Source organism: Notothenia rossii (genome assembly GCF_949606895.1).
Source record: "Notothenia rossii genome assembly, chromosome: 6".
Taxonomy (NCBI): Eukaryota; Metazoa; Chordata; class Actinopteri; order Perciformes; family Nototheniidae; genus Notothenia; species Notothenia rossii.
In genome coordinates, this window is record NC_136909.1 from 25,466,506 (window position 1) to 25,483,363 (window position 16,858).

General features: G+C 42.8%; 1 protein-coding gene across 1 annotated transcript; it reads right to left on the bottom strand.

Moving 5' to 3' along the window:
* Positions 1 to 1,183: 1,183 nt before the first annotated feature.
* LOC307045201 (hypermethylated in cancer 2 protein-like) lies at positions 1,184 to 15,583 on the bottom strand. The gene is given in 3 exon segments (XM_079690736.1): positions 1,184 to 2,256; positions 2,258 to 3,839; positions 15,291 to 15,583. Coding segments are annotated over 2 exon segments (1,719 nt in total). The 5' UTR covers positions 3,758 to 3,839; positions 15,291 to 15,583; the 3' UTR covers positions 1,184 to 2,037.
* Between the last annotated feature and the right edge of the window lie 1,275 nt (positions 15,584 to 16,858).

Consider the following 16,858-nt stretch of genomic DNA (forward strand, 5'->3'; position numbering starts at 1 on the left):
AGTAGATACACTGGACAGATAACAGAGTGGCCATTCCCAATGCGTGGTTGCTTATGATGAGGTAAAGCTTTAGCGGTCTTAAATCATTTTAAATCATTCTGTGACATAATGAAATACAATCAGAAACAGAAGGATGCCGCAGGAGACCGATGAGTTGTTCAGCTGTCCAGTGCATCTCTGCTTCTCCCTTCTTATTACAAGTTTTCACAAGTCTGGCTCAAAAACTAACAAGCAACTTGAACTTCACATTAAAATTCTGATTATAATTCCTATCTTTTTTGTCTTTTTCTTTTTTTTTTTGGTCTGAACAGAACACATACACTGTCATCAAGTCCTGTTTTTAAAGTCAGGGAATATAAAGTGATAAGGACTCTGGATACAAACGAAAAGAAAACATGTTCAGGGAACACGTTTTTAAACTTCACCATTTCGTTAGGTGGTAAAGTTTAATTATACCGGCCCACCAATCAGCACAAGCTTTCCTTGCAAACCACAATAACCTTCCCCAGTCTCAGAGTCATTGGCCAACATTCCATCAAAAGAGTGGATTTCTTTGTCTGGACTTAGAATATAATTCATAATTTGTTTTATACAGCAAAAAGGAAATCAAAAAGTGAAATAATTTAGTATGCTATAAATCTTAAGTACATCTTTTTAAAACTTTGGTTATGAACTTGTCTAGCAATGTTAGTTAGCTCTGTTCTCCTCAACATTCATAAGATCTTTGGAACACTATACATCTACACTAACTAACCACTAATTGCTCCAGGCAGGAAGCTACAGTACACTTTGAGGTGGGGCCACACTGACCAGGGCACCCGAAAAGCTATATTTGACAAGTAAATACAACAGCTAAAAACAATATTAATGTGTAAAACCTATGAGCATCAAAAACCTGTGTTGAGAGATGGGCAGGTTAAAGCATTAGGTGAAAAGTTACCATAATCTACACACTTTGTACAATTAATTACATAGGAACTTTCAACTAATCAACATAGAGTTCGTAAGAATAATCAGAGGTAGCGAGGTCACAAGCCTATATAAATAGACTTTTCTTTTTTCTGAGGGGAGGAAAGCTATACAGACAAAAAAATAAACGTACCCACTGAACACAACGTTCAGTCTAAAACCCCTTCTCCTTAGCCAGCCGCCACCCCCCCCCAGCCCAAATCCCTCCCCTCAACAAGAAAAATCCCAAGACTTTCCAGTTTACACATTCACTGAAACATTACAAGCTCTTTAAGTACATCAAGTACCTCAAGGGGTTTCGAACCAGCACTAGCAGGCAAAACCAAAAACATTGAAAATCCTCTCTGTATTACTGTGAACAGCTGTATAGAGGACTTTGAGTTTTCATGGTCTGTGAAAATAAAAACATAATCCAATGTCACTCCACCTTTTTTTAGGTCTTTCAGTTAAAGCATGGAGATGGTCCCAAACCCAGTTACCCCTCCTCTTACATACAGATCCCCATCACCAAAATAACAAAGGATATAAAGCTGTCAGGGTCAAAATAATCTTTTGCTGAATTATTGCCAGTATTGTTTGCGCAGGTTTTTGGTCAAAATAGCACTGGAGTTCAGAGGGGACTTTTGAGATTCATCAGTATGAGGACCAATCTGACAAACTCAATGCTCAGGTAGAAGAGAGAAAAGGCTGCTGAGGGGTATGAGGCGAGGGGGCTTGACTTTATATCAGTACCCACATTCACATTTGACAGACTTGTAATGCAGACCACAAGTCTTTGGAGAGAGACAGGAGTAATTGTCCCTCTAGAACTCCTGAGCAGGTGAGTAGACGTTGCTTGGTATTAATGATGACATGATCCTTGCATCAACAGTTCCCACCGTCACCAAGAGCCCACTGTGGCTAACAGCTACATCTTTCACTTAGCCATGGCATCGTAAACTGGAATTAATATGAAGAACTGTGAGTGTTTGCAAGTGAATGTGGACATGTGCGTTTCTTTGCTGTTGAGATGGAAAAAAAGGTAGAGAACTTTTTTCTATTCCCAGAGTTCTTTGGCTTGATGCGTTTCTAAGAGGGTGAGGTGTGCATTCTCAGGTGACTGATGAGGTTGCGCTGCTGGGTGAACTTCCCCCCGCATAGCTGGCATTCATACGGCTTCTCCCCAGAGTGTACACGCATGTGCTCCGTCAGACGGTACTGGCGTGTGAAGCGCATGCCACACTCTTCACACGCAAACGGCTTGAGGCCAAGGTGGCTGCGCATGTGGCGTGTCATGGTGCCCCTCTGGGGTGAACATTTTGCCACAGATGTTGCAGGGGAAAGGCCTGGTCAGCCAATGGCTCTTTTCATGTTGTCTCAGAGTTGCGGGGTCTTTGTAGCTCTTACTGCAGACTGTACACTTGAACGGACGTGCTTCAGAGCCAAAGCTAGAGGGACCCACGGGGGCAGAGAGGTCCTCTGCCTCCTCCTCGTCTTCCTCTTTCACAAAGGTCCCTGCCTCTTCTTTGATGTAGAGCTCATCCTCATTGTGAGTCTCCACGTGAGCATTGAGCTGCTCAGAGCTGGGGAAGCCCTTACCACAGGGAATGCACACATAGAGGTTGTCCCCAAACGCTGGCTCAAAACCTTCTTGCCGGTAAACGTAGTTGGCGCTGTGGTTTCCCCCTCCTGTTCCTCCTCCACCTCCTGCACTCTCTCCGTCACTTTGCCCGCTTTCATCAGTGTGGTCTTGGCCATTTTCCCCTCCTTCGTCCTCATCTTTACATTGGAAGGACTGGTCAGAGGAGCGTCCATCTTTAGGACCCACAATCACCCCGTTAACAAGGGGCCTTTCATGATCCTCAGACTTCAACCCTGATGCCTCTCTCTTAGGCCATTCGTTCTTGCGGGCACCTTGCCGAGATTTCTTTTGGGGTGGAGGGCCATCTGGCTGGTTTTGGTTGTCCTCTGAGGCTTTGGAGGAGGAGTTGAGCTCCTCTGAGCCGGTGTCGACACCTGGTAGGGTGGTAGAGGAGTCATCCAGTGAGGCACTGTTGGTTGTGGATACTGAGGCAGATTGAGGGGACTCTTGGGATATGCTGTGTGGGCTGAGGGCATCAGTGGCTGTGCCAGCAAAGGGAGGGCTCTTCTTGGAAAGATCTAGTCCAAGGTCTGGTTCCCCAGCACTTCCTCCACTGCTGAGATTTCCATTACTGCTGCCATTCCCCCCATTGCCATTCCTCCCAGAGCTGCCAACAAACATTTCGTCATCTGAGAGCTTGTCCCGAAGGCCTTCATCTGGCTGTGGCTGGTCGACGTCGGATGGGGTCGGAGGATAGTGGTTTTTGGGGCCAGCTGGCGTAGAAGTGGAAAGGCGCTGGTTGTTGAGGCGTGAGCGGCTTTGGGGACCTGGAGTGGAGGGTTTACTTGGCAGGGATTTCCCACCACTGCGCTTAAGCTTCTTTCTGCACAGAGCAGCGAGGTCATGGAGCTGGAGGTAGCTGGCTGCGGTTAAGAGGGCAGTGTAGTTCTGTTCATTGCTCTGCTCTGAGGAGGACATGAGCTTCCCAGTGTAGATGAAGTCCAGAACTTGTCTGAATACAGAGGGGTTAACCATCTCTGTGTCGAGGTTAATGAGGTTATCGTGAAGGACCAAAGACTTGAAGTAGATGCTGCTGGCCGCCAGAATGTTCTTGTGGGCGCGGAACAATGCATTCTCCACCACGATGATAACATCACACAGGAAGCCCTTGGCTCTCTGCTGGTTGAGTTGCAGCAGCAGTTGTTTGGCATGATTTGGCAGTTCCATTTCCACCTTCCTTCTTTCCTTTGCTCTCTCTCTGTCTCTCTCGCTCTCTCTCTCTCTCTTCCTACACGAGCACCACCGGAAGCTGAAAGAAAAATAAAGAAAAAGGCAGTTAGTTTGACATTATATACATTATAAATGATTCTTCAATACAGTTTTAAGAATGACATGCTCAAGTTCAGAAAAAGCTTGTTTTACCAAGCAATGAGTTGTACGAGATAGCAAACAGGGCTTGCATTTTAGAAAATGTTGTGCGTTTGTGCAAGCTAGGTTACATTTTTTGTTTATTGCAGTGCAGTAAGAAAAAACCATGACAGTGACAGTGGTTCGACATCTGATATTTATAACTATTAATCTTCATGTGTTATGACTCCAACTGTGAGTATAGCAATCCAAGCTATTAGCGCTCACAGAATTAGTCAACTGTTAGCATGGCGTGCCACAAAATGAAACAACTGCTTAGAAACTGGAACCCTTCCCTTCCTCACAACTTCCCTTTTAAACAAATTGAAACTCTATGGATCAAGTTCTGATACACCTTGCCACTGTTCTGGCACAAAGGCCAAAGAGGCGTAGAAGAAGAAAGGGTAGAGTGACTACTATCTTAAGGTGCCTCCCCTCAGCTTCTCATCCCTACCACCGCAGAGTAACTCTAGTTTCGGTGGGGTGCCCTCTTTGGAAACCCAGATCACTCTAGCCTCCATTAGGTCATGGTAATGTCAGCCCTGCCCCATTGTCTAGAGGTGGGGGTCGGTGCCACAGCAGGGCCGGGGGGAGGGATTAGGTGACACCTGAGCAGGTAAAACTACACAGGAGCTATGGCAGAGACTAGGGGGGGGGGGGGGGGGGGGGAGGGTGTGGCTCAAAGAAGAGGACAGCAACACCTGATCCTCCCGAGAGGCCCTCATATGGAAATAGGACAGATGAATCTCATTTACTGTTGAAACCATATATTAATGACCTATTCTGTACCAAACGGCTCTGCTTCTAGACACTGAAGAACACATTTGGTTGAAGAGATGTACTGCAATAACAGAGCTACAGCCAGAGCTCAGGAGTGATGTAACTGTAGCATGTAGCACTTGTGTTCATGATGTTCCTAAAGCCCTGGGCATGCTGGGAATATGGACACACATCTTTAATGCCCCCGACCAGGGCAGGTTATATCGTATTATAGGAGATTACACTGTAATGCAGGGAAATGCTTAACTCAAGCCATAAATACATTTGAAAATGTGCCATTTAAACCAAGTGCCAACCTAGATATTTTCTGAAAATCATGTTTCCTAATGTGCAGTAGAAAAGAAGGCAGTGGTTTCTAAAGTCAGCTAGAGAGACTGGAGCGCAAAGCTTAAATGCAAATACACACCACTAAACTCGTTTTCTCAAAACCCCTGCTGGAATAACTCATCTGAATGTATCAGGCTAAAGTTCGTACACTAAACCGAGGGTAGGTGGTACAGCCTTTTTTCCAGTTTCAAAAATAGATCTGGTGTATACCATCAAGAACAAGTCGCACAAAGGTAGAAGCCATGCCATCAGCACAACCTTAGTACTGTGATCTTTACCATTCAATTGAGCGTAAATACATTAACCAAGCATGTTTTTAGCTATTCTCTCTCAAAGAATGTGACATTTCCAGCACAATATTGATGCATCATTACATTCTGAAACAAAATATTGAATATCTTCAAGGGTCTAAGGACAGAGGGTGTCGTATTGTCATACTGATATTCTGTACAAACTGTGAAGTCCACTGAGACAAATGTAACATTTGTGATATTGGGCTATATAAATAAACATTGATTGATTGATTGAATATACTGTTAAGGCCCAACAGAAAAGCTCTGCCCCAATCATTGTCCACAACCTGATGAGGGAATAATTGCAAACCGCTTTCAAAGAAGGTTGTAAGACAGGACGAGAAAAATCTATAAAAGGGAACACTGAAAATCATGTAAGAACAACAAGGTGAAGATTGTTAAATGGAGATGGCTGGCTGGTGTATCAGAGCGACGGTTGGAACAGTCATGCTAGCTGATACAATCAGCTGGAGTGATCATTATTCTCAGGTCCAGGCCTGGGCTTGTCTCCTCCGCTTTGACACTTCTACTCATGGTCTTCTTCTTCTTCTTCTTCTTCCCCTCCCCCGTCTTTCCCCTGCTCCTCTCCTCTCCTCTCCTTTCTCGCTCTCTCTTTCTCTATTACCTCCCACCCTCACCAGCCTCTCACCGGGCATGCAGACACATCCCAGGAACAGTTCGCTGTCCCCAACATGAATTATAATGAGCCATTCTGGAACACATCACCAAGATATGCATTAAATTGCAGAATGTGCTGGAGGGGTTTGTGGCGCTCAGCCCTGCAGGCGGAAATGGAGACGAGGGCTGCTAGAAAGAAGGGCCTCTGCTATGATGCCAGCCAGGAAGCCATATATCAGTCAAGTCTCTCTCCCTACATACACACACCTCTGCAGGCTTTATGGGGGGGTTTCAGGAGGCTTTTCCAGCAGGCCGACATAAAAAAGGGGGCTGGGCTCAGAGAAGAGAAGCAAGCTCAGGAGAAAAAGCCCTCCCCCACCCCCTCCTCTTCTCATCCCTCGTTCTCTCTCTCTCCTCCTCCTCCACCCCCACCCACAGCTACCCTCTCCCCCTGGCCCCTCCAGTGCTGTGCTGTGCCGGCTGGATTCCAGGGAGCTGCTAATGGATTACGGCTGATCTATATGCAGCTAGGGTGGGACACGTGTAGGCCCAGCTCCCCTTCCAATGGTGCTGCCCAGGAAGGCAGGCTTAATACCACAGGAGACGGATAGGCCTGCACTATGATGGCAGCTCCATCTGTGAGTGCATGGCCCTTCTTGCAGTCTGTAGAAACATTTTCAAGACCAGGTGTAGGCTGGTACAGCATTGCAGCCTCACAGTTATCATGTAAGGTCACTAGCTGGCTTGTGTCCCTATATTTCGAAGCCCCTTCCTAAAGGCTGGCAAGGAGGTTTAGAGATAGCAAGTTGGCTGCTAATAGGAGTGCTGTTAAAAAACAATACCTGCCATCACCAAATATGGCCCCACATACCAATCAAAGACAGCTCTGGGCTTGAACTACAGACCAGGGTATAGACATTGCCCTTCGTGCACAGGATCAGTTTACCTTCTCTGCAGTATTAAAAGGTCCCATGTAATGGCCATTTCTACTGATCATAATTCCATTGTTGAGGTATACTAAAATAGATTTATATTGTGCAATTTTCCAAAATCGCATTGGTTTCTCATACAGCATTTTTTCTCATTTAATAGTTTATTTGGCAGGGACAATGCACAGTAATGAACACTTAAAACATTAAAATGTATCAAGCGTAACAGTGCCAGATTTAGCTTTGAGCTCATCGCTGTATAGTATGTGTATTCACTCTCTGTCCTAAACGGTTTGTTGGAGCTCCTGCCCCCCCCTCCCTATGAGCCCAGTGGCCGTCTGCAAGACAGCGAGACACAGCTGAACCCAGCCCGAACACACACACACACACACACACACACACACCGACTCACAGCCTCGCCTTGTCGCACCGTCTCAGGGAGGAGAAATCGGCAGAGCTGCAGCTGGGAAAAGATTGAGGTTGTGTGTGAGGAAGTCCGCGGATTGGTCAATTTGGACCAATCCACGGACTTAGCGTAACGGCTCCGCGGATGTAACGTAACGGCTCCACGGATTGGTCCATTTGGGTATGGGCACGTCACTGTACCCAGGAAGAAAAAGAGAAATCTCCAACGAGGCGTTCTGGGGCAGCATAGACAGGCCTTTTTCCGTGTTAGAGTTTTACTCGCTACAGGATGTACTTTGAGGGTTTTGACTCTGCAGACCGTTTACATGCAGAAAAACCTTCATAACACACAAGGGGACGGGTAATAACCGGAAAAGCATGACATGGGACCTTTAAGCTGTTCAAAAAATGACTGTGGCTTAATGATAGAGAAGGGACACCTAATTTCTAAAACACAGCACCCTACTGATTAGCCTCCACATTGACTTGTGTCAGTAGTCTGCTGATGAGGACATGAACAGACAGAGTTGTATACACAGACTTGACAGGTGTGATCAGGATAACATATCCGTGTGTAGATCCAGGAGGGGCTGAAAAATAGTCAGCATCAAATGCCAACTCATACTACAACAAATGTTAAATACCATGTGCTTTACTCCATTTAATTCTTCACTATCCAGTATCCAGGGATATTTTTAAAATGCAATCGCTATTGACAGTACCCGGGCTTTGTGCAGGAGGTCCCTTTAAGTGCTGATTACAATTCTCCGATCGATTTTTTTTATTTTTTCTGACAAATATTGCGATTGCGATTTGCGATATTTGTTTTTAAGCGACCTAACGGAAGGTTATTGTAAAATGCGGCCATATCTCCGGCTAGGAAGGTCGCATCAACATGCTCCCGTCTCTAGCACCCCCACAGCCGAGCTACGAGTGAAAGAACTAAACTTACATGAAACTTCCGTTGGGTTGCTTTAAAGTCAAGCTTCAGTTTAAGATTCACCCTGTAATAGATGTAAAACATGTGATGGAGCATTACTGACCTGACTCAGATGGTTTGTTTCACCAAACCATCTAGGAAAGCTCCATTGGAAGCTATTGAAAGGGCAGGCACTTTCAAAAATACTTGGCAGGTGATTGGATCAATCTGTCTATCACCTTCTATCATGGGCCACTTCTGATTGGTTAACAATGGCTGGTACATGTGGAGCACAGCACTTCTGATTGGTGTGGATGACTAACACACAAGAAGTACAACAAAAATGTTAAAAAAAATCGTAGGCTTTGCGATTTAATAATCGCATCATTTAAAATCGCGATTTCAATTTAAAATCGATTAATCATTCAGCCCCAGTCTGCAGTGTTGCAGATTCAGCTCAGCTCGTTTAGAACCCTTTATGAAATGGTACTTTAAAAAAAAGCAGCATGTATAAGGTACAATCTGCAACTTGTCCTTATTTTAAACCAAAGAAGTGCAAATTGAGTTGAGTAGGGGTGTGTTGCATTATGCAGTGAAACATGGCTACAGTGCCCCACGCCGTGAGTTAAGGTGAGTCTGCTCTAAATTAAACTGGTTCCACCAGTGATCTGGATGATCTGGTTTTATTTAATTTGATGGTGGCTGTTCTTGCATCTTTTTTCCAAGGAGTTTATAGATTAAACAGCAAGCTAGTAAACCTTTCAGAGTTGGTGTTCATGCAGTGGGCTGTGGCACTAATCTCCTGAACAGAGGGTAGAGAGCCAGGAGAGAGGGCAGAGGTGAGGCAAAGTCCTGTGGCGCAATATCAAACACACCCTACTACTAGGAAAGGTAATTTGTTAAACAACCAATAGAAAACAAGATCTAGGCTTTTAAAAACATATTTAACCCAGGCTTTACTGCAGGGTTATGGTTCACAGCCATTCCTCTCAACAATACATAATAACTTTGTATAACTGTGTACAGGGTCACATAGATCAGAGGGTGGGCCGAGGAGACCAATGTGCAGGTAAAGAGTGTTTGAAACAGACAGAAAGGCAGCCAATCCTGTACATGAGCGCAAGGCCTCCCTGAGTGTGCGCACACACAGAGCCTGTTAACACATGCACACGGCACGGCACACACACACACACACACACCCAGAGTATGCTTGTGGGCAGGGGGAATGGGGGAGGGGTTAGGGGGATGGTACAAAGCCAGTTTGAAATACAAACACAGAGCAACCACCTCTGAGCCATTCCAACATGGCTGACGCTGCTACATGGGTAAGGCTGATCCACGCAAGAATCGTGGGTACTGTGTTTCAGGTCTGCTGGAGAGAAGGGATGGCTCACCACATAATGATAATATTAAACTTACAGCTGTGCTTTTAGCTACCTGCTCTACATGTTCCTTTACACCTGTGTAATATATCCTGCATCGGAAGAAATGCAATAAACCCATCTCTAACGATTGAGTAATATTTCAGTTTGCAGAAAAATCTCAGGTCGACATTTAATATGTTTAAATGCACAAATTAGGAAATGAATATGTTTCTTTATAGTAACCTGGAAACCGTAAAACCTGCAGTTAAATGCATGTTATCAGTTAGTAATATCTCCCTTTATGATTTTTATTTAATATCATGATGTATAAGTATATTATTAGTGAAAGGGAATTGTTTTCCTTTTTTCAAAACTTTTGGTTGGGGCAGGCTGTGCAATGCATCCTGTGTGGAGGCTCAACCAATATTATGATGTGGTATTGTGGCTTACTTATTTAAGTTTCTATTGGCTACATGCAGCACTTCTAAGAGTAATGATATTTCTTTCATCCTGCCACACCGCTGTCACAGCAGTACCTCCGCTCTCTGATGTCTTTTTCATGTACACATAGGTAAAAAAAAAACCTGTTAGAAACCCTTTTTAATTTATACGTGTCGAATACATAAAGTTAATTCCAAAAATAAACAATTTCCAATTTTGGGGCAAAGTCAAACTAAACAGGCGTACAAGACCAAACATAGTCTTGTTTATCTATTTATCTGCAGCAATGTGGTGCCATGAAAAGCAGAATATTCAGGGTGAAATAAAAAGTTAAATCACCAGCTGTGGCCTTTCCTTGGAATTAAACCTGCTTTTTATTGTGTCTCCATGGCATGGGGTTGAATAGAACTGTTGCAGAGCATCTGCTGGAATTTTGAACACTGATCCATTTCTGGTTATAATCTCTTCAAAAAAGCTGCAGGGGAGACGTCCTGCTATACAAATGATGAGAAACATGAAGATAAGAAGTTAATGCCAATTTCTACTGTCAGAGAAGTGGCTTTCTATACATTTGGATACAAATGCTAGTGAACAGGTGAATGAGCCTAGTACTGCATAGCTTAAGGGGGGGGGGCACATGAATTACAGTATCTATTCCGCAGTCTGGGTAGAAACCTTCCAATTAAGACTCCTTTTCTGTCAGGCAGTTCAGCCATGTTACAGACAAATAAGTCCTGCCCAGGGTGCATTGGAATGAAAGGAGCCCCATCCATTTCTTCACAGGAGGGGGCCAAAGGTAGCTGTGAACCTCCTATGTACTAGGGCTGTGCTGCAGAAGAAAAGCATATTCTCTCTCTATGCCACACACATGCATACACAAACATATGAACCATCTTACATGCGCACAAGTCAACCTGTAATCAAACTCATGACTGAATTCATGCAATTTTGTAAAATGAAAATGCCTAGTAGTAAATGACAACTTTTCTTGCCGCAGGGCATCAACACCATCGAAGAAGAAAGACTTGTCTTAAGATTTCCCTCAAAGGATAAAGCAGTCGCCTAAGTCTCAAAATGTTTTTCCTACACCACAACAGGTCATTTATTTATTTATTCTGTGGTGTGCATTTCATCCATAGCTAGACAAATAAGCTACAGCCAAATCTAGATGGCAGAACAGTATACTTTATCAAGTGTGCAAAAATAGCATGTACAACCTCATACATGTATTGTTGTTGTCAGGTTTGGATGCAGTTGCCTAACCTGTGCACAATCTCCATATGGAAAACCCCCATTTAAAAATAACCAAACGTTATTCATCAGCATGTGACAATTTAAAGTCATAATTCAATGAATATAATAAAAGCAGGAGCAGAATGCTAGATTTAAGGCTGGCTCCAGGTATGGGAGTATTTGCAGGCAGGGGTCAGGGGTAATGTGAATAAAGCTGAAAATACAAAGGTAAAAGACAAAAGTTCTGTACACTAAAGCACAATGTTTTACTAAAATGTACATTCTCTGGAACTGTTTTGTTTGATTTATGGTGGCTTAGGAGATTTCCCTTTATGGTTCTCAGTACTTCTGCAAAAATGTGTGTGATGAGTGTTTCAATATTTTATTGGAAATATGGGTTATTATGGAGGACATTGATATATGTAATACATTTGAATGATATCTTAGGCAAAACTGTGCCGCGTATATAAATATTCCTTTCTTAGAACTATCAAGAACCAAAAAGCAACAACATGACAGGAGCAGGCTAGAGTCACTGCACTATACCAAATTCTTTCAAATGCCTTAACTAAACTTTTTAGCTTTAGCTTCCAGTAGTTTTATCGAACAACATTTATAAATGCAATTTCATATCCAAATAATAACAAGACGACAATGTATATTATTTATCAACAAAAGGATAGTTTGGTTCGACTGACATTCAGATTCAGATAATAACCGTCTGACTAAGTGGGCGTTTTTCAAAAACAGTAAAGGGGTAATGCCCTCTCTCTCTATGGGTTTCTGTATCTATGTTCAGTGTCCTCAATGCTGCATCAAAGTGCCCTCTAGAGTAATTAAATAAAGACAGAAATAAACACTGAGACTTTCAATGGGCCTACCAGCAAATACTGCCGATCGATGGGCACCCACACATTCTTTATCCAACTGCGTACCCTCGCCACAAGTGAAGTAATCATCAGCTCCACTAACAAGTGAACATACTGTATGATTGGTATGATGAAGTGGCCTCTGTCTTGAGATAATCAACTTTGTAGATGAGATAACCTCCCCTGTAAAAAGCAGCAGACCCACATGACCTGGAGCCTAATGCTTTGACTAAGGACAGAGGGCATGTTGGGTAGGAAGAGATCCTGTATGGTCCAAGGTTTTACAGAGCTGCCACTTCCCCCCCCCCCCCCTCCCCTCCCCTCCTACAGCCTTTAAACACTGCATAACCTTCTGGCTATCAGCACTACATTCCACAGACTGTTTCTTCTTCTTTAAGAACAACAACAACCCTGGCCTGAGGTGCTTCAGTCACTGCACCAACCAAACTGCCCTCAAACAAGCAGCACAGCGCAGAACAGAACAGGCGGATCAGTTTGGATACAACAGCCTAGCACAATCTATAAGTCCTCTGCAATCATGTCAGCAGAACATATAGCCTAAGTAGCCTTACTGTGCTGTGCTGCCCACACACGCCACTGTAAGCCACATTCACAATGTACACAGGATACTGTGTGTTGTCAGTGAAGAGACATGTAGGGTGAGGCAAGACCAATGGGCTGATCATGAGGCACACATACACAGGCCTCAAATTACCCCCCAGGCCCCCCTTTGTAGTCCAGAGTAATCAATGAAACTAGTCACACTGATCAGTTGACTTGGTCATTTTAATGCCAGTAAATAAACGTGTTTGACAGTTATTACTAGACCATGCATGTAGCAACATGAAATGTTTATTGGACAACAGATACAAAATGCTTCCAGCAGGCTTGTTGGAAAGCAGGCAGCAGAGTAATTCTCAAACTTTTTAGTCACAATATCCTTCTCATTTCTGTGTTTTAGTTAGGCTATCAGCTTGCTACTTATCTGCCACAGAGCATAAATAAAACATGTTTTAGTGTAACATAATTGTCCACTCTTTAAAAATGCAACACAGTATAATCACTCACATTGTTCCTTTCTGAAATGAAGAACGGGTGTTTCTGTTCATAAGAGAGACTGTGTTTAAAGTAGTATCAAATTAATTCAGCACTGAGCACTTTCAGTCTTCAAAGCTGATAGCTGTTATAAATGCAAGATTGTCATTATCAAACAAACAATACTGCACAGCCAAGAGCCCTATTCAAACTTCACAAGCCTCAACAAATTGGAGTATGTGCATTAGGTGTAATATGTATTTTACTGCTGCTCAGAATCTTTTCAACTTTATTGTTGAAACACACACTTGAGTTAACTGCTAAACAACTTTTAAGACTAACAAGCAGAGCAACTGCTCACTTCAACTGTACTTGTGGGAGGGTGTAACCAGCCAAAATACAGTCCTATGATCTTCATATTATAAGTTACAGCACCTTGTAACCCTGAGGATAGCAGGTTGTGAAAATACAAATATGTATCTTAATATTGCTCTTAAATTGTGACAACACTTTCCCAAGTCAAGAGCCTAAAAATGGAAATAGAAACCAGTGAAATGTTCTGTTTTGAAACATGCTTCTATAATGCTTACTCAAAACGTAAGTATATGACAGAAACTTCCCTGGATGTATCTAATCTAAAAGAATAATTACAGTTCACTTTGTTTGATTAAGCTATAAACAATACTAAATGCACCTTTATGTCATGCATGACAAAAACTGAAAAATAACACAACTGAATAACAAAACAAAATAACAAAGTGGGGTCTCTTGCTTCAGCTAGGGCAAGACGTATTACTCAAGGAACGTAAGTGACACATGTACAGTCAGTAATACAAGAATACATTTGAGACAGTCATCGGTCTTATCAGAAGTACATAGTGTAATTGTTCTTAGTTGAAACTATGCAAAGCAAAAGAGACCCGAGGTGGAAGTGTTCTAGCAGAATTTCAATTTGGCAATAGAAAAACGGCCGCCAGTCAAAGGAACCCACATAACTGACATTCCTGTACCTCATTATCTTCATGCCCCTTGGTACTTTAACAACACTAATCACCTGAGAAGCCAAGCTGCCTTTGCACCTGAGCAAATACATAGTTTAATAAACTATTGAACGATTTGTTGTTGTCTTGAGTTCAATATTAATTATCAAGTATTCAACATACAGGAGTTTTCTGTTTTATCAGAATACTAATAAACACGGGAATCAATATCATGCAGCACTGTTTCTATAAGGCAGTTTTGGGTCACAATGTAATGTTACACCCACACTGTAGCAGATCACAAAGATGGTCGATGTATAGCAGTAGCCCACCTATAGGCTATAAGACATATACAATTCAATGCATCGATACCATTTAACCGAAAACGTTTCAAATCAGAAACCCCCGAGTCTAATTGTACTTTAGACAATCATGTTATATCATTTGTTAATTGACTACCTAAAACTAAGCATATCTACATAATGCAAGCTACACTATAGGTATCGGCTGTAACATATGATTGTAATGAATATTGCGCAAAATGTAGTGCTTAAAATCCTCAAAGTTATCCATGTTACTTTACACAATAAGTGCAAGTTACTGCAATTAAAAAAAACTCGATGTTATGATTACACGAGACATATCGTTTGAAATGAGAGCTACAGCTAATTTGTCTTCATTTCGGTAAACAATTCATTTAACATTTTGATTAGAAAACCAGAGAAGACGAGATAAAGTGGGGTTTGTGAGGCTCTGCAGCGAGCCGTTTGTGGACCCTTTCTGTCGCTAATGTGCTTTGCCATCCTGGTGAATATTTGGTCCTCACTTCTCCCGTGGGGCATCTCTTTTATGCCCACGACGTCAAAATAAACGCCACAACATTTGCAAAGCATGTTAGCGGTTTCCAGATGAATCTGCGATAAACTAAAACAAATAGTGTTGGATTTTGTCGGCGTGCCAAGGAGGCTGGTAGAGCCAGAAGAGGCACCACCGGAGACACTATTTGTTGGCACGCCGTGGAAAAAACACCACCGTAACGCCGAAAACCCTTGCGATCCTTGCAGCAGCTGGGAGAAGGCGATCCGATCAAAACAAACACGAAATCAACCCCGTTGCGCATTTAATTCCCACCTTAAAGATAAATAATGTCTTTTAAATACCTTATTACATCGGTAGGATCGTTCTCAAGCGTTCTTTACCATCCTCTTGCTCATCTCACAGCCTTCGGGACGCCATGTTGCAAGCTTATGACGTTAGGCTTCCTCACCCCTGACCCACATTTGAATAGAAACCAGCCCAGAGTGCAGCAGAGGAAACATCCCACTGTGGGAGGGTTTGGCCACTTTCTCAGCCCAGGACCACTGGCAACTTTACCTGCAAGATGGCAGGGAGAGAAAGACTGAGGGAGGGATATATAATATGTAGGCCTTCTTCTCCCAGCAGCACGACTCAGCCATACTGCTGACTGCAGCTCTACGCTGCAAAAAATGTCTGACAATTTATATTGTGCAATGTATAGGCCTGCTTCTCTGATTAAAATAATTATAGTTAAACAACCCAATAGTTTTATGGGAGGGTCTTAGCGAAACCTGCAGGTTTCAAGTGCAGTTTCAACAAAATAGTATAAAGGTGTCAGTAGGCCATGGCTTGAAATACAGCTGCAACGATGATCAGATCATTATGGTGAACAATATGTTTTCTTGTCTGATTGTAACCGGTTCAAATATACCAAGCTGAAGCTGGTTCCATGGATACGGATTATGTGTAGACTACTAATGTATTTTTTGCAGTGTGCATTATGTTTCTATACAAGCTCACGAGTCTTCAATATTAAACTATGCAGTTTCAATATGCACTTTATTAATTCCTATATTGCAATCATAGAAAACTCAAAGGAACCTGTTCACTTTGAAATTAGAATTATCAGCTGCATTTAAGATAAAAAAAAATACAACTGGAGACTTTAGATATGAGTTCAGAGCCTTAACTATTCTCGAGATGATTAATGGTCAGATAATTTATGGGTATCAGCAGAAAATAGAGAGAGATGGTTCTGGTTCAAACATTGGGCACCAGATGTGCGGAAGTGTGACGATCTCTTGGCTCCTCCTCTTAGCCCAGAGAACCCGAACCTGCCTTCAGCCAATAGAAACCCGGATACACGATAGGTTTCACCTACATACGGTTACTGGACATTTATCAATGAGATTACTTTGATGATGCCACCTGGCTGCCAACAATAATTCATATTCTTGACCATCGCGCGCACGCTACTGAAGAGGCATAGATTGACCCATATAGTGTGGCACTTTAATCTGCCATGCTTAAAGTTTATGGTTCACATTCCATGGATATCGGAGTTATGGCGCTGTGCCAAAGTGCTCTTCTGACCCGCTGTGGTGGCCACGGAAAGTGCATCCTCTGCGGGGAGCCCTTCACTGAGGTGTGTGATCAAGGTGCTCAGATGGCCTGCATGTGGTTTTGCATAAGCCTGACCTATAATTCAGTCTCATTCACAAATAATTGCACTGGGTATAAGGCAAACATGTGAAACAAATGCAATAAGATATACCATAAATCAAATATCTAGCCTATATGTACAATGGCAACTTTATATGAATTCAGTGAACACATGCGACCAATATCTTCACTGTTATTTCACCGTGTGCTACCTTTCAATGACAAACAATTAACATCCACTGCAGCAAAAAATAGCGTATTAATTCAA